This window comes from Salvelinus namaycush, chromosome 25, assembly GCF_016432855.1.
Source record: "Salvelinus namaycush isolate Seneca chromosome 25, SaNama_1.0, whole genome shotgun sequence".
NCBI classification, from domain to species: domain Eukaryota; kingdom Metazoa; phylum Chordata; class Actinopteri; order Salmoniformes; family Salmonidae; genus Salvelinus; species Salvelinus namaycush.
In genome coordinates this window covers 29,692,177-29,716,929 of record NC_052331.1, presented here as the reverse complement: position 1 = coordinate 29,716,929, position 24,753 = coordinate 29,692,177, and the positions used below count along the sequence as shown (strand labels likewise).

General features: G+C 41.9%; 2 protein-coding genes across 6 annotated transcripts in view; one reads left to right on the top strand and one right to left on the bottom strand.

The window, feature by feature from the left end:
* LOC120020447 (cyclic AMP-dependent transcription factor ATF-6 alpha-like) overlaps nucleotides 1-17,080 on the top strand; it is a 44,237-nt gene extending 27,157 nt beyond the window's left edge. For 4 of the 5 annotated variants that reach the window (XM_038964117.1, XM_038964116.1, XM_038964114.1 and 1 more), the window contains exons 13-16: nucleotides 2,452-2,513; nucleotides 3,148-3,259; nucleotides 11,799-11,883; nucleotides 16,401-17,080. In XM_038964117.1, coding sequence (XP_038820045.1) covers nucleotides 2,452-2,513; nucleotides 3,148-3,259; nucleotides 11,799-11,883; nucleotides 16,401-16,570 — 429 coding nt within the window. In that variant the 3' untranslated portion in view covers nucleotides 16,571-17,080. The remainder of the gene's footprint in view (nucleotides 1-2,451; nucleotides 2,514-3,147; nucleotides 3,260-11,798; nucleotides 11,884-16,400) is intronic. The other variant, XM_038964115.1, reaches the window with a different exon arrangement.
* A 2,177-nt stretch (nucleotides 17,081-19,257) lies between these two features.
* Nucleotides 19,258-24,131, bottom strand: olfml2bb (olfactomedin-like 2Bb). Its single transcript, XM_038963287.1, has 8 exons — nucleotides 24,042-24,131; nucleotides 22,699-22,965; nucleotides 22,328-22,435; nucleotides 21,803-21,979; nucleotides 21,130-21,316; nucleotides 20,393-20,887; nucleotides 20,027-20,203; nucleotides 19,258-19,856 (listed from the first exon to the last, which is right to left on the bottom strand). The coding sequence occupies exons 1-8, from the start codon at nucleotides 24,129-24,131 to the stop codon at nucleotides 19,258-19,260; spliced, it is 2,100 nt and encodes a 699-aa protein (XP_038819215.1).
* Nucleotides 24,132-24,753: the final 622 nt, after the last annotated feature.

Below are 24,753 nucleotides of genomic sequence, written 5' to 3'. Positions count from 1 at the left end.
TTGGAGTTTATGGGGGAAAAAACCCACTGATCCCAATGAAATGCACTGTGAAGCACAGACTTGGAGAGCCCTCGTCAAATTGGATGAAACACGGCTGTTTGTAAATCTCTCTTTCCACCTCCATCTCTCTCCATCCTCACCAACCTGTTGTGCAGAAAGAAAAGAAGGGACAAAGAGGAGACAGGGTTTGTTTTTGTCATATTTCCTGTGATATCACTTGAAATATTATACTGCCGTGTCCTACCAGGTCAGGCCAGATTCGTTGCAGAGCTCTTCTTGAAAACCGCTTCGCTCCACTCGTCTAGTCGCACAGGAATAAGGCTAGCACGCATAGTTTTAGGTGGATGGATATTTCAGGTGAAAAGGGAATAACATTTACAGTACAGACTGTACCTCATACAGTCAGGCAGAAGTCAAAACTCAAGCTGAGTGGTGCCACTGTCTCAGATTCTGCAGTAGAAGCTGATTTCTTTTGTAACATTTTTGGTTTTCTCTGGTGTGCGTGTCAATATATGTCTGCGTTTGGCTTATCTTGATTTCTTAACTCTCTGTCTCTGTGAAGAGGAGCGTGTCCTAAATTGAGAAACTTGGCACAGAAAAAGTGATCTGTTTTTATCGGTCTCTGTATAGCACGTCTGTGTGTGAGACTGTTTTCGATAGCATCTAACTGGCTGAATTATGAAGAGTTGGACGAGCATCTTCTAGATTTGCAATCCCTTGCCTCTCTATCTGCTTTTGCTCAGAGTAGATACCCCACTTCCTGGTTAGTCTCCCAGTCCCTGCCTCTGAAAAACATCCCCACAGCATGATGCTGCCACCACCGGGATGGCGCCAGGTTTCCTCCAGCCAAAGAGTTCAATCTTGGTTTCATCAGACCAGAGAATCTTGTTTCTCATGGTTTGAGAGTCCTTTAGGTGCCTATTGGCAAATTCTAAGCGGGTTGTCATGTGCCTTCTACTGAGGAGTGGCTTCTGTCTGGCCATTCTACCAAAAAGGCCTGATTGGTGGAGTGCTGCAGAGATGGTTGTCATTCTGGAAGGTTCTCCCATCTCCACAGAGGAACTCTGTAGCTCTGTCAGAGTGACCATAGGGTTCTTATTCACCTCCATGACCAAGGCCCTTCTCCCCCAATCGCTCAGTTTAGCAGGGCAGCCACGTCTTCCATTTAAGAATGATGGAGGCCACTGTGTTCTTGGGGACCTTCAATGTTGCAGACATTTTTTGGTACCCTTCCCCAGATCTGTGCCTCGACACAATCCTGTCTCGGAGCTCTACGGACAATTCCTTCGACCTCATGGCTTGGTTTTTGCTCTGACATGCACTGTCAACTGTGGGATCTTATATAGTCAGGTGTGTGCCTTACCAAATCATGTCCAATCTCAAGGATGATCAATTGAAACAGAATGCACCTGAGCTCAATTTCGAGTCTCATAGCAAAGGGTCTGAATACCTATGTAAATAAGTTTAGTTTTTTAAACACATTTGTAAAAGTTTCTAAAATCCTGTTTTCGCTATGTCTTTATGGGGTATTGTGTGTTGATTGAGATACATTTAAAAAAAAAAATCAATTTTAGAAAAAGGCTGTAACGTAACAAAATGTGGAAAAATACTGTATATGAGATTTAGTGCGGACTAGAATTCGACTGTCTCAATGGAATCCTTATACTGGGGTGTGGTGTACATTTTAGGACACCCTCAGCCTCATGCCTCACTCCTCTTGAATTAAGTCAATAGTCAACTCTCCTTGAAGCGTGCGGCATGACGATTAACTCAAGGAGGGTTGTTGATTGACTCATTGAGGGGTGAGTTTTGAGGCTGATGGAGTCCGAGAATTTACATACTGATCTTCATCCACAGTGAAACATGTTTTCTCAGCCGTGGGCCACTCATGCAGTGACCCGTTGAACTAGCATGCCTGGATTCTGTCATTGCCTTTGATAGGCATTAGTCAATTGTTTTTAAAGTGTTACTTTCATCCCATCCATGTTGGTTTTTACGGTAATATTGCATGTGTCATCCAACGATAACGCTTGTATACATTTTTTATTTCGATTTTTCCTTCAAAATATTTTTTAAGAAAATATTTCAGCTTACATTTATTTTGAAGGTTATATACCTGTGCTTCTGTTTCACATGTAAGTCACAGGATATGTGTAGAGCAGAGACAGGATGAGGATCAGTGCTTTTTCAGGTCAAACACATAATACTGTGGGCAATGCATGGGTAAATCCATACTGGCATACTGGCTAAGGAAATGGTCAAGTACAAGAAAAAAATGGCCACATAAACAAAATGTCTCTTTAAGTTCCACTTGATTTTTTGTCATCAATCAGCCAAGACAAAAGACACAATGATATAGTGTTCTTCATTCAATGATTCAAGTTTCAGAATGGAGCAGTCTGGTTTAATAGCAGTGACTCACTGACCACCATTCTATAACTTTTTTCACAGAAGTCACCTGAGGAGACGACCCAGTCCAGTAACTCGGTTGTAACAGTCAGCTACGACACTGAGTAAGTATTCATAAAAAATGGCAGAAACATTGTGTTTTGGACCCTACAGTATTTTCAGTGTCTTACTTCAAACTCTTCAAAATTATTTTATGGTCATGTTTTCCCTTTTGGTTCCACTACTGTGGAGAATGAGAGGCCAAAACAGTTGTGTTGCTATTTACCAGCCCAACTACAAAAGTAGCCTTTGCTACCAAGTCAATGGTAGACCTATGATACATCGATGCCCCACACTCATACAACTTGTGTTACACTGTGAGCTAGAAGTGGGAAGATGTTCCTCTAGATTCAACAGGGGAACTTAGAGTACTATTACCAGATTACTTATTCATTACTTATTCACTTATAACATAGTAAAAGCATGGTAATAACTTTTTAATAATGTTTCATGTGAAGGAGATGGTGATTATAGATACAGTACATTTAGTTACAGTAAATGTAGTTACATTTAATCAAGATCTTCTAGGTCTCTTTCTTTTAAATTCACTGCTGACACAGCAGGCTGCAGTCATAAATATTGTCAGACTTTCTTTAAGTTGTCAACTAACCTTAATTACATATCAGATTTCTATTATGTTAGATTTAGTTTTGATATGTCATATAGTCTATTTCACTGCCACCTCTCTCTCTCTTTCAGCAGACCAGGAAGTGAGGTTCTGGTGTACTACTCACACCATCAAAGCTACAGCGACTTCTTCGATGAGTTAAATCGACGAGGCGATACTTTGTATATGGTGTCCTTTCGCAGGGTGAGTCACTCCATGCATATTCCATAGCATATTCCGTAGAAGCAGGCAACCATGTATCCTTCTGGTTGTGACAATGTGCTGATCTCAAGGCCAAATTCAAATCTGGTCTGTAACTGTTTCATGACACAGTTTTGCCTTCAGCAAGTCTTCAGCGGATGAAACTGATAAGTAGGGAAGAAATGGAATCATGAAGTGGTTGTGAAGCAATTTTGAAGAGCATACTGAGCACTAATCCAGGGCACCAATTTTGAGTCTTAATTGAAGACGGAAAGCCCCAAATTCAAGAGCAGATGGTCTTTTGAAGCTAAAGGAAATATTTGTTTTTCTTTCCTTCCTCTTTTACCTCCCAAATGCATGAATGAATGAGGTTTGAAAAATGTCTGGTGCTGCTGATTAAACATGTACATTAGCGTTTCAATCTTCACATATGAGCGTATGTAATACATTTATATGTGATTTGTAACTTTATCGCTGTACAGTTAATGATTCACTAATTGACCTTGACACAAATTGCATTTGTGTGTTTGATGTAGGCCTTTTGGATTCTGAGCGAGCACATTCGGAAGGAATGTTATGGCTTTCAGAGACCTAAGGCGTGTAGACCTTATGAAATCGGTGTCCAAATTCAAACATCTAGAACAATAAAGAAGATGATCCTTGATGCTGTTCTTATATTCCTTTCATTCTGTGTGGTGTTTTGGCTGAAATGACCATTTACGGTAACCAATGGGGTCCATTTCTTGTTAAGCTACCAGATTGGAATTTCACTGCAATATTTATTTGATGTAGCCTAACCACTGAGAATCTTTTGATGTATTGATTGAGCACATTTTCCTTCCGCCCCACACATTTTGAAATCTTTTCTCTGGTGAAGTGGAATGATGCAGTTAAACATCTCCAATACATTTACATTAAAGTGAACATTTAAGTAATATTCACAACTGTTTATCGGCAACCTCTGCCAGGAAAGTCTTTTCGATGACGAGAATGCATACCTCCATTTTCATAAAAGACACACCAACTGTAAACTATGAGATCCTTATATCTGTTATTCCGTCTCCTCTGATATGTCTCCAGACATTCCTTTATACATTTGATGGAGCGTTTTATACACTTTTGAGGCTTTGTGAAAGCATTCTCATGATGCTAATTGGTTCTGTCTGTTTTATTAGTTCCCTTAGTTCTGTCTGTTTTATTCTCATTCTCAACCAGCAAGAGAATGACTGACTGTCTTATTTCATTGCACCCCTAAAGCCCCTTACACCGCCCTATTCATTTAGCCATCTATTCAGACAGCCCCTCTGAAGTCTTGGTCTGATTTTCAACGTTATTCTAACCTGATGACTGGTCAGGAAAGTTAGCAGGGACCATTCTCTCTGATGGCCTGCCAACGTCTGTTTTGTGAGAACCTGAGAGAGAAAGAGAGAGAAAGAGACGGAGAGAAGGAGAGTGAGCTCTGATTGCAATCTCTCAACTCAATTAATTCAGAGCATCAACGCCAAGGGGCCCCTCTTCAGCTCTTTTGTGTGCCCATCAGCTCTGCTCTCTGAGGGCCCTTTATCCAGGATCAGATATCTGTTTCCTGAAGGCCCATTAACTGAGCCCCAATGGAGGCATCAACCCACCCACCACCTGCCTTCAGACCTGCCTGCATCATTCAGTCTGGATAAGAAGCTCTTGTACAATTGCCATTGTTTTGTATCATGGCCTCAATAGAAACCCTTTGCTGGCAAACCAAGTATGCTCCTTTCCAGAAGGTACTGTACATAAGCCGTACATTGAGAGCTGTTGTCAATGTGTCAACCCCACACTCGATCTTAAGCTGAGTATCACACACGTACAGTAATTGCATGAATTGCACCTGGTTTAACTGCAAACAAGAGTTGTGATGTCATTGGAAATGGCAAGTGATGGAAAGAGCAGAATGCTAACTTAATGCATTGGACCATGGCTGCTGTGGGAAAGAAAAGCTGAGCCCAAAGCTGAGCCCAAAGTTTTGTAGGTGAACATGATGATCAGGAATATATTCATACAGTATTTTACTGAATCACTTTTGATGATGATAATTGGCTCGCTGGGGTACTGTGCAAAGGGCGAAGAGATTTTCGGACAAAATGGTAGAAATGTTTCCCAATATTGTTTTCCCGAAGCTCATGGAAACGTTCCATCTCTCAGAGTTCAGGGCTACCCGCTTTTACAATCTATGCCAAAGAGAATTCCAAAGGGAATTTCATTAAAATGTTCAATTTAAAACATTTAAAAAGGTATCCTTTTTAGATAAAACTATACTAACTTTAATCACATCACTAAATAATTGATCAACAGCACTCTGTAGGGTAGCACCATGTTGTAGCCGTAGGACAGCTAGCTTCCATCCTCCACTGAGCACATTGACTTCAATAGAAAACCTAGGAGGCTCATGGTTCTCACACCGTTCCATAGACTTACATAGTAATTATGACAACATCCGGAGGACGTCCTCCAACCTATCATAAGTTACAGCTAGCTAGCACTGCAGTGCATAAAATGTGGTGAGTAGTTCACTCAGAGAAAACATATTTTTTTAAATTCATTATGCCTTTTTTTCACTTAGTTTCACTTACTTAGCTAGCAAATGCAGCTAGCTAGTTTAGCCTCCTGAAACACCCTACTCAAACAGTTAGCTAGCTGGTTATGTCTATCCAGCACAATACTGAAACTCTTCCAAGTCAAGGTAAGCTTTTAGTTTTACAAATGTATTGCCACTGGGGCCCTCCGGTGTAAAGTAGATGTGAGAAGGAATACAACGTGGCTGCTATGAAACTGTGAACTGTGTTTACGCGTGATCAGGGGTGTATTCATTCTTCCGATTCTGTTGAAAAACATTTCTTAAACAGAAGTAAACGGAACAAAACGGGGATAAACATACCTGAATTTGTCCAATAGAAACTCTCGTTTGTAACTGTTGGACTAATTACACCCACTGTCAGCTAGATGCAGGCAAGAGTGTGCAAGTCGGTATTGAATGTCACTATCTGTCACATCAATTTTGTCTCTCGACCTGTGTGCACCTACGTTGTAAATTTTCATTCATAGGCTAGGTTGTAGCAACCTCATGATGGGTATAGGGAAAATTTGAGTATCATGTAGTAGCCTAAACGTATCGCTGTTACATTTAACTGGGTGAATGGAAAATGAATGTCATCCAATATGTTGTAATAGAAATAAAGCCCTACTCATGAAAAAAAAAATGTTCCTCCCTCATCTGAAATGGCACTGACCGCCACTGACATAGACAGCTAGCATGTGCCATTTTGAAGACTGCTAGCACTATCCCTTGAAGCTTTTACTTCCTGCTTTGCTCCTATGGCTATACTCGCAATAGCCGCCAGTCCACCCATTATGCCATCATTGATTTGAATGGGGACACCCGTTCTATTCAATCTATTTCTATGTGTTTAACCCTGTATCAAAGCTCCATAGTTTTGTCAGATGTTTAGAACTGGTGTTATCTGAAGTGCTGGATCAGAACCATAGTCTCTCTCAGTCTATTTCAAGTGCAGTTGTCCCTGGCTTCCATGTGTTAAAGCAGTGTTTCCCAACTCCTTTCCTTGAGTACCCCACAACAGCACACATTTTTGTTGTAGCCCCAGACAAACGCACCTGATTCAACTCCTTGAGGGCTTGATGGTTAGTGGAATCAGGTGTGCTTGTCTGGGGCTACAACAAAATGTGTGTTGCTAGGCGTTTTCAAGGACTGTCTTAAGCCAGAAGTCTCCTCAATGTTTATCTCCACCTACTTACGCTGTTATTGACACACTGTATTGCGCTGATCCAACCCGTTCCGTACTGGCTCAGATATTTCGCTCAGAAGCAGACTAATCATGTTGCTAGCTACCTTTAGCACATGCTAATGTTTACCTTAGCCAGCTATGTCGATCTGAGGCACAGTCACATGTACTCCCAATAGTGGCAGCTGGCTTCAAAACAAAATATTTACATCTGTGCCGTCACTCTACACTGTAAACGTCTGACTTTTTGAGTCTTTTGGTATGAAAACTAGTCCTTGAGAGCCCTAAATTCAATGGAGTGTTTATGAATCCTAAGGGACCTCATAGCCCTTCAAAGCCTACAGTATAGGCCTACTTTATAGTATATCTGTGCTACATCAGTGAGCTTCGGGATTAAATTCCTAGATTGTCCATGACTTCCTGTCTTTTCCCAGGGACAGCTCCGTTTTAACCAGACCTGGGTTCAAATACTCCTTGAAGTATTTTCAAATACTTTAGCTGGGCTTGATTGAGCTTGCCTGGCACTTTGGAACCAATAGAATAGTCACAAAACTGAAAAACCCACCACCCAGGCAGGTGAAAACAAACATGGAAAGTACTTTTACTGCTGCTCTATTCCAACTGGGAGAGGAACCGTCTGGTCTGGTCAAACTGGTGACAGCGGTCTCTCAACCATGCCTGGATCTCCTCTCCCTGACCACCAATATTTAGCAAGACTTTTAGTTACTGTGTTTAAAGGCTAATATAGGCTAGGGCTCCTTGGAAGGGGCCTAGACGACTAGCTCAATCCGCCGCATCCGCCTATGTCGCACTTCCGCATCTGCGGTGAAATGTGACAGAGCTAGAGCAGTGTTTGTCAGACCATGAGACATCCCGAAAATTGGTCTTCTCACAAAATCGTCTGTAGCGTCCAAACTGTTTTCCCTGTTCATGAGAGATTCTCATGAACACGATGCTGTTCTCCGTTTTGCCCTACGACACCTAAACGGGTCTTAGAACTCGTCTGAAGTTGGTACAGCCGAAGTGGTCCGATGACGCGTCTGCTACGCTACAAGACTAATTTGCTAGCGCAGACTGGAATATGTTTTCCGGTATTCATCCAATGGCATTGAGGAGTATGCCACCTCAGTTACCGGCTTCATCAATAAGTGCATCGACAACGTCGTCCCCACTGTGACCGTACTTACATATCCCAACCAGAAGCTATGGATTACAGGCAACATCCGCACCGAGCTAAGAGCTAGAGTTGCCGCTTTCAAGGAGCGGGACACTAAGCCGGACGCTTATAAGAAATCCCGCTATGCCCTCAGACGAACCAGTGACGGCAAAGCGCCAATACATGACTAAGATTAAATCCTACTACACCGGCTCTGACTCTCGTCAGATGTGGCAGAGCTTGCAAACTGTTACAGACTACAAAGGGAAACCCAGCCACGAGCTGCCCAGTGACGCGAACCGACCAGACGGGCTAAAAGCCTTTTATGCTCGCTTCAAGGCAAGCAACACTGAAGCATGCATGAGAGCACCAGCTGTTCCGGGCGACTGAGTGATCACGCTCTCCGTAGCCGATGTGAGCAAGACCTTTAAACAGGTCAACATTCACAAGGCCTCTGGGCCAGCCGGATTACCAGGACGTGTACTCAGAGCATGTGCGGACCAACTGGCAAGTGTCTTCACGGACATTTTCAACCTCTCCCTGACCGAGTCTGTAATACCTACATATTTCAAGCAGACCACCATAGTCCCTGTGCCCAAGAAAGCAAAGGTAACCTGCCTAAATCGCTACCGCCCCGTAGCACTCACGTCGGTAGCCATGTAGTGCTTTGAAAGGCTGGTCATGGCTCACATCAACACCATCATCCTGGAAACCCTAGACCCACTCCAATTCACATAACGCCCCAACAGATCCACACACTCCACACTGCCCTTTCCCACCTGGACAAAAGGAACACCTACGCTACCGTTCAAAAGTTTGGGGTCACTTATAAATGTCCTTGTTTTTTAAAGAAAAACACATTTTTTGTCCTTTAAAATAATTTCAAGTTGATCAGAAATACAATGTAGACATTGTTAATGTTGTAAATGACTATAGTAGCTGGAAATGCCAGATTTTTTATGGAATATCTACATAGGCGTACAGAGGCCCATTATCAGCAACCATCACTCCTGTGTTCCACTGGCACTTTGTGCCTGCTAATCCAAGTTTATCATTTTAAAAGGCTAATTGATAATTAGAAAACCCTTTTGCAATTATGTTCGCACAGCTGAAAACTGTTGTTCTGATTAAAGAATCAATAAAACTGTCCATCTTTAGACTAGTTGAGTATCTGGAGCGTCAGCATTTGTGGGTTCGATTACTGGCTTAAAATGGCCAGAAACAAATAGCTTTCTTCTGAAACTCGTCAGTCTATTCTTGTTCTGAGAAATGAAGGCTATTCCATGCGAGAAATTGCCAAGAAACTGAAGATCTCATACAACTCTGTGTACTACTCCCTTTACAGAACAGCGCAAACTGGCTCTAACCAGAATAGCAAGAGGAGTGGGAGGCCACGGTGCACAACTGAGCAAGAGGACAAGTACATTAGAGTGTTTAGTTTGAGAAACGGATGCCTAATAAGTCCTCAAATGGCAGCTTCATTAAATAGTAACCGCAAAACACCAGTCTTCACGTCAACAGTGAAGAGGCGACTCCTGGATGCTGGCCTTCTAGGCAGAGTTGCAAAGAAAAAGCCATATCTCAGACTGGCAAATAAAAAGAAAAGACTGAGATGGGTAAAAGAACACAGACACTGGACAGAGGAACTCTGCTTAGAAGGCCAGCGTCCCGGAGTCGCCTCTTCACTGTTGACGTTGAGGCTGGTGTTTTGCGGGTACTATTTCATGTATTTACTCATCAATCTACACACAATACCCCATAAAGACAAAGTGAAAACAGGTTTAAGATTTTTTTTTTATGTATTAAAAATATGAAGACAGACACCTTATTTACATAAGTATTCAGAACCTTTGCTATGAGACTCCAAATTGAGCTCAGGTGCAACCTGTTTCCATTGATTATCCTTGAGATGTTTCTACAACTTCATTGGAGTTCACCTGTGGTAAATTCAATTGATTGGACATGATTTGGAAAGGCACACGACTGTCTATATAAGGTCCCACAGTTGACAGTGCATGTCAGAGAAAAACCAAGCCATGAGGTTGAAGGAATTGTCCATAGAGCTCAGAGACAGGATTGTGTCAAGGCACAGATCTGGGGAAGGGTACCAAAAAATGTATGCAACATCGAAGGTCTCCAAGAACACAGTGGCCTCCATCATTCTTAAATGAAAGAAGTTTGGAACCACCAAGACTCTTCCTAGAGCTGGCCACCTGGCCAGGGAGGTGACCAAGAACTCGATGGCCAAGCTGACAGAGCTCCAGGCTTCCTCTGTGGAGATGGGAGAACCTTCCAGAAGGACAACCATCTCTGCATCATTCCACCAATCAGGCCTTTATGGTAAGTTGGCCAGACGGAAGCCACTCCTCAGTAAAAGGCACATGACAGCCCTGCTTGGAGTTTGCCAATAGGCACCTAAAAGACTATTAGACCATGAGAAACAAGATTCTCTGGTCTGATGAAACCAAGATTGAACTCTTTGGCCTGGATGCCAAGCTTCACGTCTGGAGGACACATGGAACCATCCAGAGGGTGAAGCATGGTGGTGGCAGCATCATGCTGTGGAGATATTTTTCAGCGGCAGGGACTGGGAGACTAGTTAGGGTTGAGGGAAAGATTAACGGAGCAAAGAACAGGGAGATACTTGATGAAAACCTGCTCCAGAGCTCTCAGGACCTCAGACTGGGGTTCACCTTCCAACAGGACAACGACCCTAAAGCACATAGCCAAGACAACGCAGGAGTTGCTTCGGGACAAGTCTCTGAATGCCCTTGAGTGGCCCAGCCAGAGCCCGGACTTGAACCCGATTGAACATCTCTGGAGATACCTCAAAATAGCTGTGCAGCGACGCTCCCCATTCAACCTCACAGAGCTTGACAGGATCTGCAGAGAATCATGGGAGAAACTCCCCAAATACAAGTGTGCCAAGCTTGTAGCGTCAGACCCAAGAATACTTGAGTCTGTAATCGCTTCAACAAAGTACTGAGTAAAGGGTCTGAATACTTATGTATTTGTGATATTTCAGTTTTGTATTTTTCTATCAATTTGGAAACATTTCTAAAAACCTGTTTTTGCTTCGTCATGGGGTATTGTGTGTAGCTTAATGAGGGATTTAAAAAAAATTATAATACTTTTTTTTAGCATTAAGGCTGTAACGAAACAAAATGTGGAAAAAGTCAAGGGGGTCTGAATACTTTCCGAATGCATTGTATATGGAAACTGTTTAGTACCACAAAATACATGAAATAAATAAAATCCTGATCTTTCTTCTATCTCTCAGATATAGAACTGACACTTCAGAACAAACTTCTTTTAGATTTTTTCTTCTGTTTTTCCATGTAGTGAATTTGTTATTCAATGTGTTTGTATGGACTAAAAGCAGTTAGGCCAAATAGCATTTTTATATATTTTTTATACTTCAAGGGATGTTCAAATTCTAACTCAAATAGTAAAATGACCATTGATATGACCTTCTTAAAACAATTCCATATAGCTTAAGAGAACCCCCACCCCCCCTCCTCCGGCTTAGACTATAATGGGTTAAGGACCAGTTCAACTTAGTTAATGCAGTTAGTCATTAGTTATCTAACGCCAACTCTTTCTTTCCTTGTAGGATCACCTTCTGCTCCCTGCGACCAACCACAGCAAAGGGAGAAGGCCAAAGATGTCCTTGGTGTTACCAGCTATTAATGTGAATGGTAAGGACTAGTAACCGATGGGAACTGAGCAATAGCAAGCCAAAAGTAACCATTTGACTCTAAACTCTAAGGAAGTTTATTGATGTACGTTTTGGAGAAGAGCTTTCACGAAATCAGAAGCCACAGCCAATTTACATCTCCACCTTCATACTGTGTATAAACAGACAACCTAAACTAGTCACCAGTTTAGTTACAGCTTGAACCAGCTTGAACAAATGACTGTTATTGTGATGGATGAATGCTCACTTTTTCTTTTCGTCTTGAAAGCTTTCCTCTGTACTTACTTCCTATTGTGTTAGTGACAGAAATAGCTTTCAGGTGTAAACTAAGCTATTTTTACTTCTGTCATGTGCAATGAATTAGGCTATTTTGCTAAGGGCAATCGTATTGGTCTGTTGGTACCCCTTCTACCCTGAAGAAAATAAGTAGAATACAGATTTGACATGCCCTTTTAAGGATAGAATGTACACTTTCGGAAGTTCAGAGACAACAGTACTGTACGGCACATTTGCTTTTCTAATCTTAGGTGATTTACTGTCTCTTCAGTAGCAGGGGAGGGTTAAGCTTTAGAGAAGAGCTTGTCTGGGGGAGCCAGATAAACAGTTTTAAAATACGAGTTGAATTATACTACATATGTAGGATCTTAATTTTACCAGTTTCTCACGGCAGGATAATTAGTCTGCAGCAGGAGGAAATGTGAATTATTCTGTGGATTCTAATTCATGAAAATTGTTGTAGGGTTGATACATTTGTTGTTAGGGCAAATCAAATCAGAAGTGTGAAAGTGGAAATTACACATTTTAGAAGCCCTTTTAAACCTTAAATGCACTACAAGTTTGCAAGTTTTCATCAAATTAAGATCCTACATCTGTAGGACATGGGCCTCACCATTGAACTCACCCTCTTTTGTCTGGGTTCTGTCCCCCTCAGTCTTCAGAATTAGTTTTTTTGTGTGGGTTATGATAAATTATTAATGCATTTAATAGGTACAGTTGAAGTCAGAAGTTTACATACACTTTAGCCAAGTACATTTAAATTCAGTTTTTCACAATTCCTGACATTTAATCCTAGTTAAACACTCCCTGTTTTAGGTGAATTAGGATCACCACTTTATTTTAAGAATGTGAAATGTCAGAATAATAGTAGAGAGAATGATTTATTTCAGCTTTTATTTCTTTCATCACATTCCCAGTGGGTCAGAAGTTTACATACACTCAATTAGTATTTGGTAGCATTGCCTTTAAATTGTTTAACTTGGGTCAAATGTTTCGGGTAGACTTCCACAAGCTTCCCACAATAAGTTGGGTGAGTTTTGGCCCATTCCTCCTGACAGAGCTGGTGTAACTGAGTCAGGTTTGTAGGCCTCCTTGCTCGCACATGCTTTTTCAGTTCTGCCCAATCTATAGGACTGAGGTCATGGCTTTGGGATGGCCACTCCAATACCTTGACTTTGTTGTCCTTAAGCCATTTTTCCACAACGTTGGAAGTATGCTTGGGGTCATTGTCCATTTGGAAGACCCAATTGCGACCAAGCTTTAAGCTTTAATTGCGACCAAACTTTTTAGCTTTCCTGACTGATGTCTTGAGATGTTGCTTCAATATATCCACATAATTTTCCTACCTCATGATGCCATCTATTTTGTGAAGTGCACCAGTCCCTCCTGCAGCAATGCACCCCCACAACATGATGCTGCCACCCCCGTGCTTCACGGTTGGAATGGTGTTCTTCGGCTTGCAAGCCTCCCCCTTTTTCCTCCAAACATAACGATGGTCATTATGGCCAAACAGTTCCATTTTTGTTTCATCAGACCAGAGGACATTTCTCCAAAAAGTACAATCTTTGTCCCTATGTACAGTTGGCTTTTTTATAGCGGTTTTGGAGCAGTGGCTTCTTCCTTGCTGAGCGGCCTTTCAGGTTGTGTCGATATAGGACTCGTTTTACTGTGGATATAGATACTTTTGTACCTGTTTCCTCCAGCATCTTCACAAGGTCCTTTGCTGTTGTTCTGGGATTGATTTGCACTTTTCGCACCAAAGTACGTTCATCTCTAGGAGACAGACCAATACTGTCTTTCAGAGCTCAGCCCTTACAGACCAGGGCCTCCGGCCAAAGGAAAACCTCCCTCCCTGGACACCTCTGGGGATCGGCTGCCCTCAGTGCAGGAGCCTCGCCATTATGGCCTTGAGCCAGGCCCCTGTAAACATACTTTAGTGAGTCCCAGAGGCCCCACAGTTCAGAACATTGCAAAGGCCGCTATTACCTGCCTCACACTGTTAATGGTCCTGAAACATTCCAAGACCTGTTTCCTGAGTCTTATGGATCAAGTTTGTTATGCAAACACGCATCATCCTACAAAACAGAACTTTATGCTGACTGCTTGTTGACAACAGTTTTGCTTTCTCTGAATCCAGACATATAAATCTGAAGTTTGGCATGTTTTTGTAGGGAAAGAGTCATCATTAATTTATTTGTTTAAGGTCTAGGTCATTAGCTCCCACAACATTAGCCAACATGTTTTGGATCTGCCATTATGCAATCTCATAGATGGGTGACAATATCTAGATTACAGCTTTAGAGTGATTACGAGGAGAAGAAAGAGAGAAAGTGGGATAGAGGCGTTGGTGGAATACAATGCAGTCCTGTCATGGGAATGCTTTGGTTTATTTCTTTATCTCTGTTTCTCTTGCTCCCACAGTCTCTGTTTCTCTTGCTCTCAAAGTCTGTTTCTTTTGTTACCACAGTTTCTGTTTCTTTTGTTCCCACAGTCTCTGTTTCTTTTGTTCCCACAGTCTCTGTTTCTTTTGTTCCCACAGTCTCTGTTTATTTTGTTCCCACAGTCTCTGTTTCTCTTACATTCAGTTTTTTTGAGGTGCAGAAGTGGATGCCAGAGAGGAATTTGTTTGATGTGCTTATGGCTTTGTTGAAAGGATATGCTATGCTTATTACATATCATTAGATAATATCCTTGGAGAGGCACAGTGGTGGCTGCATATAATTGCCAGGTGATTGTAACGGTAGGTTGTAATTTTCCCCAGCCACAGAGTGTGGTTGTTTAGAAAGACCTATTCTTGCCATAAATAGCTTCCATCTGTAGAAATCAGTTTGATATTCCTCACTACTTGAATAGAAGATTTACCATAGTTTTGTCCTCAGAATCACTCTTCTGGGCTACAACATATGGTGCAAGAATGCCAAGTGGCCTTTTGGGTAACTTTATCATAACCAATTGGCCTCAGTTGAAGGCTGCATGGTATGTGGAGGATAATGAAGGGCAATTTAGTATTTTCGTTCTCATGATTTGAAATAAGCCATTTCACTGTGTTGTATTGACAGGCCAGCATATTTTCTCATGTTCACATAGTTTAGTTTATGGTTGGTCTGACGCAAAGACTTCCACCATTTGGAATGAGCTATTCTCAGGTAAGGGCTGTGCCATTTGGAATTAGCTATGCTCAGGTAAGGGCTGTGCCATTTGGAATAAGGTATGGTCTGTATGAATACACAAGTGTTCCATTTGGAATTAGCTATTCTCAGGTAAGGGCTGTGCCATTTGGAATAAGGTATGGTCTGTATGAATACACAAGTGTTCCATTTGGAATTAGCTATTCTCAGGTAAGGGCTGTGCCATTTGGAATAAGGTATGGTCTGTATGAATACACAAGTGTTCCATTTGGAATTAGCTATGCTCAGGTAAGGGCTGTGCCATTTGGAATAAGGTATGGTCTGTATGAATACACAAGTGTTCCATTTGGAATTAGCTATGAAATAAGCTGTGCGTCTGTCTTCCAAACCAGTCAACACCTTCAAGTTCCAAGCCTTAAAACTGTCATCTCGAGACAATGCAGGTGTACACCTGGCAGCTAAAACAGATTCCTTGCACAGATATACTGGCGGATTCAGCTCTCATAAAAAAGAACAGTAACAAAAGTGTTAAATTCTATTTATCTTTAGTGGGTAATATTTTTGTATAGTATATTATATACAGTAGTGTATTCAGGTACTATGGGCTTATCATATTAGTTTTCATCAAACATACAGTAGAAACACACATACTTTGAATGTCCATGTGTTCACAAAATGTGATCGGTTGCATAACCCTTTCAATTTAATTTCCATATGCATTAATCACCTTTAGATCCAGAGCCTGATCCCTACATGTGCCAGTAAATTCCTCCCGCTGGCTAAGCCACATGGACCTGGCCTTTCTGGCCAGGCTGATGGCTTCAGCCAGTGTTCTTCCAGGAGCTGGTGTTCAGCCTCCAGCCGTCCTGCAGGCTCCTCAGCCACCTGATACCAGACAGGGTCTCTGGGAGAAGGCAGTGAACCAAATAATGACTATTGCATTTGGGCTCTAGAGCGCTAAGAGGACGGACTTCGGGATTGGATCCTCACAGAGAGACACTATAAGGGGATCCCCTCAAGAGATCCTCATTGGATGTCTTGACCCAAGATGACTGAATATCATTTAGATTTTGATTATAACCATATTTTTTTAACTTATTGTATTTCATTACAGACTCTGTCATCAAGGACGACACATTTGAGGTGATGATGCAGATTGACTGTGAGGTCATGGACACCAAGATCCTCCACATCAAAACCTCCAGCATCCCAGAGTTCCTACGTGCTAACACCACTGACTTCCAGGCTGCAGCATCGGTTGGTGTTCTATCAGACTCTTCCTGAACTTCACTTCAACCAGAATACCTGGCAATCTGAAAGCCTATAATTTAGCCAACATTTTCAACTGTGAACAAACATTTAACTTTGTTGTATCCTCTCTGGAAATGTTCTGCATCAATTTCGCACATCCTCTGTCTTCCACATTTCACAAGTCCTTGTACCTCCGATGTTACAAATCTATCAAGACGTATAAAGAAGTTGTCCAGCAACTGTTTGCCTCCATATTGCTTGGTTTAGAGCATCTGGTTTATGTTAAATTGACAGGCTGCCAATGCAGGCATCTAGGTCATTTGTTAGAATAAATATGGGACTTAATGTTGAACCCTGTGGAACCCCTTCCAAAAATTCCTTCACTCTCTTGACCCTACAGCTATTGCGCTCTTTTAATTGAGCCATTATTTTACCAAATGTAACCTAATACCTTTATACAAAACAGTAATTGATTCTGGACCCTATTGATGGAACCAAGCCATGTTAACAAGATCCTTTTCACAGATATTAAAGTTGTTAATAGACATATCTGGTGGAGTTATGATTCGTACTTTTTATGAAGCTATGTTGAGTGAACAAAATGACTTACTAAAAACCCAAACAATGTAAGCAATACATTTAAATTTTTGTCATTTAGCAGATGTTCTTATCCAGATCAACATACAGTTTGTGCATTCATCTTAAAATAGCTAGGTGGGACAACCACCTATCACAGGCATAGTAAGTATGCTTTCCTCAAAGTAGTTATCAGGAAAGTCAGAGCTAGAAAGGGGTGGGGGGTCAAGTTTTTTACTCCTTAGTATGTGCAGTAGCAGTATCACACAAACATGATGTAAGTTATGTGCCCATTATTTTCAGAAATGTGTACATTTGGGGTGTAATAATGAATTTGTTTTGTTTGAGTTGCTTAATGGTTTGTCATGGTTTTCAGAAAAAAACCATGGACAGTAACATGTTCTAATATTGATGACTAGTGTGTCAGCATTCTTGTTTGGAGGCATTTATTTTAAATTACAGTATATACAACATACACTTTAAACTTCTAACAAGCAGTAAGAAATAACTGTCTTGCTTTGCTGAATGATCTTGCCTGCTGCCATTTGGGCAGTTAAAAACAGTGACCATTAAATATAAAAATACAACAACATGCGTTGGGACAAAATGGGAGACATTTTGAGAAATAAAACACAAACAGAGCAACAGAGATTATAAAGTGCAAAACACAACGGCCCTGTAGACTGATCTACAATCCACTAAGACATCAAATGTACACTACCGTTCAAAAGTTTGAGAACACCTACTCATTCAAGGGTTTTGCTTTATTATTTTTTATTTTCTACATTGTAGAATAATAGTGAAGACAACAAAACTATGAAATAAGACATGTAGTAACCAAAAAAGTGTTAAACAAATCAAAATATATTTTTTATTTGAGATTCTTCAAATAGCCACCCTTTGCCTTGACAGCTTTGCACACTCTTGGCATTCTCTCAAGCAGCTTCATGAGGTAGTCAACTGGAATGCATTGCAATTAACAGGTGTGCCTTGTTAAAAGTTAATTTGTGGAATTTCTTTCCTTCTTAATGCATTTGAGCCAATCAGTCACAAAAACCATCAAGAGCTATGATGAAACTGGCTCTCACGAGGACCACCACAGGAAAGGAAGACCCAGAGTTACCTCTGCTGCAGAGGACACGTTCATTAGAGTTACCAGCCTCTGAAATTGCAGCCCAAATAAATGCACAGACACATCTCAACATCAACTGTTCAGAGGAGACTGTGTGAATCAGGCCTTCCTGGTTGAATTGCTGCAAAGAAACCACTACTAAAGGACACCAATAAAAAAAAGACTTGCTTGGGCCAAGAAACACAAGGAATGGACATTAGACCGGTGGAAATGTGTCCTTTGGCCTGGAGTCCAAATTTGAGATTTGTGAGACGCGGTGTGGGTGAACGGATGATCTCCACATGTGTATTTCCCACCGTGAAGCATGGAGGAGGAGGTGTTATGGTGTGGGAATGCTTTGCTGGTGACACTGTCTGTGATTTATTTAGAATTCAAGGCACACTTAACCAGCATGGCTACCACAGCATTCTGCAGCGATACGCCATCCCATCTGGTTTGGACTTAGTGGGACTATAATTTGTTTTTCAACAGGACAATGACCTAACACAATGACCTCCAGGCTGTGTAAGGGCTATTTGACCAAGAAGGAGAGTGATGGAGTGCTGCATCAGATGACCTGGCCTCCACAATCCCCCGACCTCAACCAAATTGAGATGGTTTGCGATGAGTCGAACCGCAGAGTCTAGGAAAAGCAGCCAACAAGTGCTCAGAATATGTGGGATCTCCTTCAAGACTGTTGGAAAAGCATTCCAGGTGAAGCTGGTTAAAAGAATGCCAAGAGAGCGCAAAGCTGTCATCAAGGCAAAGGGTGGCTATTTGAAGAATCTCAAATAAAAAATATATTTTGATTTGTTTAACACTTTTTTGGTTACTACATGATTCCATATGTGTTATTTCATAGTTTGGATGTCTTCACTATTATTCTACAATGTAGAAAATAGTAAAAATTAATTAAAACCATGAGTAGGTGTTCTTAAACTTTTGACCGGTAGTGTATATATTTAGGATCTTTTATACAAAAAAGTGCTTGTCCCTTTATTATATATATATATATATCACTACTCGTCTGCTTTTAATATGCAAATATAACATTGTAGGTCACCTGGTGACCGTTGTCCCATGCGTACAGCTTTTTGTCCTTGGGGTTGTAGTCGATTTGCGTCGTGTATGTGTAGTTGTTTGTGAAAGGTATTCTGGGGATCATCTGGGTGTGTGTGTGCGTATCGAAGGCGTAGGATATATTGGCGAGGGTGCGTTCGTAGTTGTCCACCGCATACAGGACACCACAAATGACAAAGGAGTTTCCGTAGAAGTGTCTCCTCAGGCCCGTTCTGAACGTACTCTGGAGGCTGAGGTCGGTCGGGTTCACACGGCTTAGGATGATTACTTCCTGATGGAAGCCCTCCTCATCCAGAGCAGGGTACACTAACCACAGGCCGCTCTCATCCACCGCAAAGTCGATATCCGAGTGTCCTCGCCGCCTCCAGGAGGCGTCCTCCTCCTCTAACACGGCGTCGTGCAGCGTCGTCCAGGCCGCCACGTAGAGCAGATGCAGGTCGAACTTGATGATGTCACGGGAGAAGGCGCGGTTGTAATAGAAAGCTCCGTTGTACACCACGTGGCCTGTGCCGATCCAGTTGTACGGTAGCTTGTAGGAATTGGTGAAGTGTCCTGACAGGAAACAGACCAGAGAAACAATAGAGTATTCAATACTGAGCAGCACACATTGCACAAATCAAATGGCACCATTACATGAATCTATTGCCATGTCTGTCTCGTAATCATGGCACCTAGAACCAAAGCAGTTACTTGGTTTTGAGACTATTCTATTGTGAAAATACCTTGTTTGAAGTTGTCCATGTCGTGGAATTCCAGTAGGTGGTTACCATAGTAGTAGTTGGTGACATATATGACATTTCCGTTGCCCTTTGGGTCCTTCATCCAGGCCCCTTCCTTCCGGCCGTAGGTGTTATGGGTCACTGGGTCCGAGATGGAGGCCAGAGTGTCTTTGCACATGCCTGTAAGTAAACATACAAAGATAAAGATAATCTGTACTCCCCTCAGGTATTTAAAGATCAAACAAATAACACTATTTCCCTCCCAAAAAGATCAATGTGGTGTATAATACAAATCATGCCTTTTTCAGCATCAAATTTGAATTTCACTTTGGAAAATAAAAAATCTGATCAACCAAAGATATTTTTTACCAGGGACTTTAGGGGTCGCCGAGGGGCCCTCTGTCCAGACGATGTGATGCTTGGGTTTGGGCGCACCTGTCACCTTGCTGGGTGAGGCTGTGGTGCTGTTGACCTGTCGCACTGCAGCGGTTGGAGACGTGGTCAAAACAGACACGGTTTCAGGTTTCCTAGTGGCCGCTGGCTGAGTGGTGCTTGCGCTTGTCGCAACCATTGTAGTAGTAGTGGTGGTTGCTGCGGTCGTAGTTGTGGTTGGAATGGTTGTGGTCGGGATGAACACAGTGGTTGATGGTGTCTCGGTAGCTTTAGGGGCAGATGTGGTGGGATTTCCTTGGGGACTATTGGTTGTTTTAGAGGCACGAGTGGCCTGGTTGTCTGGGTTCCACTTCCTGTCTTGCGATGTTGGTGTCGCGGTGCCTGCTACAGGTCTGGGCTGGGTGGGTCTCAGGAGCTGGTCATCGATGAGCAGGTCCATGGAACCATCACCGCTCAGGGCTTCGTCTGCTGCTGGTGAATGAGCAGCACAAGCATCATCTACAGTACACCAATATACTCAAGAAGCCTCTCCAATCTCATATTAAACCCCAGAACAAAACATGTCTATAGGCACAGCCCCAATATAGAGACCCCCAAAAAGAAGCCGTCGACATCACTAAAATCCCTGGGAAGATGTGCTGTATGTTCTGAACTGGATAGACCACTGCTATGTTAGTTATTCTAGTATATGTCCAGTATTTTAATGGACTTACTGAGCTCCCCAGCGGCTCCATCGTCCACCGTGTTGGCCTTGTAGAAAGTCACTCCTCTGATGACCATGCCGTTGAGTCCCACCTTGCCTTTCAGGGGCCCCTCCCTGTTTTGCAGCTGGCTCTTCTTCAGCATGGGCTTGGTGGTCCCCTGGCCCTTGGCCCCAATGTAGCGCTCCTCATACTTTTTCTATAGGAGGATCCAATCACAAAGGACCAAATGTTACCATTGTGTTATCGTGAAGCTTTTAGTGAGACAACTGTACTACATACTATACCTGTTGATTTTTAGTTACAATAAGTTCTTAGCAACCATTTGTTGCATGGCAGTAAAGTTTTCTGTTTCTGATTTTAAATTGTAATACTAGGCTACAGAAACAAATGCTATGGTTTTGAACATATTGTTTTTCTGGAAACGTATGCAGTCGAGGTTCAAAGTAAGAAAGTAATTTATGTCAAATACTCTGAAGTCTGAGGAAAATTAATTGTTATCTGAGACATCTGGAAACTGTTGTAGTCCAGAAAGCAGACTAGTTTTTATCCCGCCACACTGTATTAAAGAGAGTGCCAGGCTACTGGCTACCTTAATGTCTTGCCAACGTTTCCACTACAAGTCCAAAGAGACTGACTGCCTTGGTTAGCGTAGACTTTGTGTGTGTATGTGTGTGTGTCTTACCTCTGTGTTAGCATAAGCTGCAGCTGTATCCTTCTGCAGAGACGGCTCCAGCTCAGTCAGACGTTTTCTCTTTTCCATCCTCTGCTGGGCTCTTCTCTCCTTCTCTCGCTCCTTTTCCTCACTAGAGGGGCTCCTCACACTCACTTTATCCTTCTCCGTGTGGTTACAAGAAAAGGTCTGGACACCCACAGAGACAAAGCAAAATGGTGAGAAGCCAGTACCATGACCATAGACTCTAAGGCAGGGCTCATCGACTAGATCCAACCGGGGGCAGATTTGTTTCTTGAGCGGATGGTCAGGGGGCTGGAACATCATTACAAATAACTTGTAGACTGCAAATTGACCACAAGGAGCACCAACAGCTATAATATTTGACTAAAACATAATAATTTCAAACCTTGCTTACATTTGTATACGATCAAATATATCTCGCTATCATGTGTGTGAATACTTTGGAACAGATTTCCAAAATGAAAATCACTTGGAGCTGATTTGCTGGTGTTTTTACAGTCTTTTATGACAAACCTTTTCTATATTGTCAACCCGGTTGAGGAGTTTGGTTGTAACTGAGTGCAACTTTAACAGATCCATCCCGTAAAACGCTCCCTCCAATAACTCCATTACTGTTGAGAGCTGTAAGAGAAAGTGATCAGAATCATTGCAGTACATTTTAGATAACATACATGTACATGTTGTAGTCCTGTCTCACGCTGTTTTCAACCACATATTTTCAATCACAGATGATGTGGACATTTCATTCAGATCAAATAAAGTTTGAGGAAATATTCCCTTGCAAAGGGACCTGGCTAACTCCTTGTTTTACAAAGACTATGGGTTATTTTATGATGGACCAGTGTAGTGTTTTTTGTCCTTAGAGGTAGGCGCTTGTGTTTTACCTTGATGTCATCTTTCCCCGCCTCCTGCAGCTTCTTGAACCTGTAATCTCCCTCGCAGGGATTCAGAGCAGAGGGTGGGGCTATACACGCACACTTTTTACAATTGGGCCCCGATGTCACAGTCTCCACTGTGTAAAAGTCTTCGGCTTTGGCGGCGCCCTCCTCTATCCGCCGGCAGGCACTTCTGCTCAGCGGTCTGACAACACATTTACAGCGACAGTCAGAGCCTTCCGACAGCGTTTTCACTTTGTCATAATCTCCCAGCAGCTATAATTGAGAAGAGATGGGTAGAGCATGGGTAGTCCACCAATGAGGAGCACAGCATTTCAACAATTCACACAGACACAAGGCATTGACACATGCATTGGTTACAGTTCAGTGGAGGCTGGTGGAAGGAGATGTAGGAGGACAGCCTAGTGGTTAAGAGCGTTGGGCAGGTAACCGAAATGTTGCTGGATCGAATCCCCGAGCTGACAAGGTAAAAATCTGTCGTTCTGCCCCTGAGCAAGGCAGTTAACGCACTGTTTCCAGGGCGCCGTGGATGTTGATTAAGGCAGCCCCTGCACCTCTCTGATTCAGAGGTTAAAGCCGAAGACACATTTCAGTTGAAGGCATTCAGTTACCTAGTCAGTACAACTAGGTATCCCCCTTTCCTTGTAATGGCTGGAATGGAATAAATGGAACTGAGTCAAACATATTGTTTTGATGTGTTTGATAAGTTCTTTTTGTTCCAGTTCCATTCCAGCCACTACAATGAGCCCGTCCTCATATAGCTCCTCCCACCAGCCTCCTCTGGTGCAGTTACTTATAGGATGGATTCAGAGTTAGCTGAATAGCATATTAATGAGAATGTATACATTTATCACTACATAGGAAAAACTACCATCTCATCTCTCTGATACCAAATATTCTATGCACATTGCACATTGAAAATGGTTTAACGACTAACAATCGACTAATGTAAAAAAATACTGCTTTTTAACCCTTTATATGGGTATGAAAAATATTTTTGTCTTACGAACATATTTCACATTTAGGAGAACATTTTAAAACTAAAGTAACTATATACTAAAATGACAACGCTCAGTGTGCGTGCGTAAGTACGCATGATAAGTGCTCAACGTAATAGGTTAACTTTTCCAAGGCCAGTATTCATAGACCATGAAGTGTCCATTATTAATATCCTAAACTAAACGGAATTATAATGCTTGGGAAAATTAATTATTCTTCCTCTTAGTTATTCTCATTAACTGTCGCACTTGGCTTTAGATAGCCTAATTTTACGCACAGCCTATACCTATATAATCAATCCTGTTACAAATACCGAGAAAGGTCGTAAATACCTGAGTTAAAACGTTTTCCTGGTTGTCCATCTCATCATCTAGCAGTGGTCCGTCGGTCTGTTCTAGTTCCTCTTTTATTCCATTATCCATTACGTCGCTGAATGCAACTTGTGCCCAAGTGAGAGCGACCGCACACCACAACAAGAGCAATATCTGCAACCTAGACACCATCTCCTAAATTACCAGGTGCACAATTGATAAATTGCTAATCAAAAAATGATGTATTTGAAACTCTCTGCAGCGAATTTCAAAAATAATAAAGTAGTTTGAAATATTCAAATGTTATAACAAGAAATATTCAAATGTTATAATAAGATGTTCATGATAAAAAAAAGTGATCTCGCAATGGAAGTTAATCCGAGATGTATTTAGAGTCCTCAGGTGAAAATTATTGTGTTGCCCTCGCTGTAAGTGATAGGTATGACCACTGTTGATGGTTGGAGGTGAATGAACAGGCAAGTGAACGTTCTAATGGTTGGTTATGGATAGGTGGGACGGACTTTATCATTATTGGATACAGGGTGCAGTCTGTCTCACAGATTGGATGTGAAACAATGTTACAAGAGATTAAACAATAGTTTTCAAACATAATATTTGGTCATTAATGTTCTTTCTTCTTAACTGTATAGTTGTAGTTGCCTCTTCTTGCCATTGGGAAATGTTTGCTATAGAATTCCTGACTAGTAGGGTATTATTATAGGTGATATTATTT

Coding starts and splice junctions, on each gene's coding strand:
- olfml2bb (XM_038963287.1), bottom strand. CDS start 24,131: ATGGATAATGGAATAAAAGAGGAACTAGAACAGACCGACGGACCACTG. Junction 20,888..21,129: donor TGGAGCCGCTGGGGAGCTCA/GTAAGTCCATTA, acceptor CTCATTCACCAG/CAGCAGACGAAGCCCTGAGC. Junction 19,857..20,026: donor CATGGACAACTTCAAACAAG/GTATTTTCACAA, acceptor GTTTCCTGTCAG/GACACTTCACCAATTCCTAC.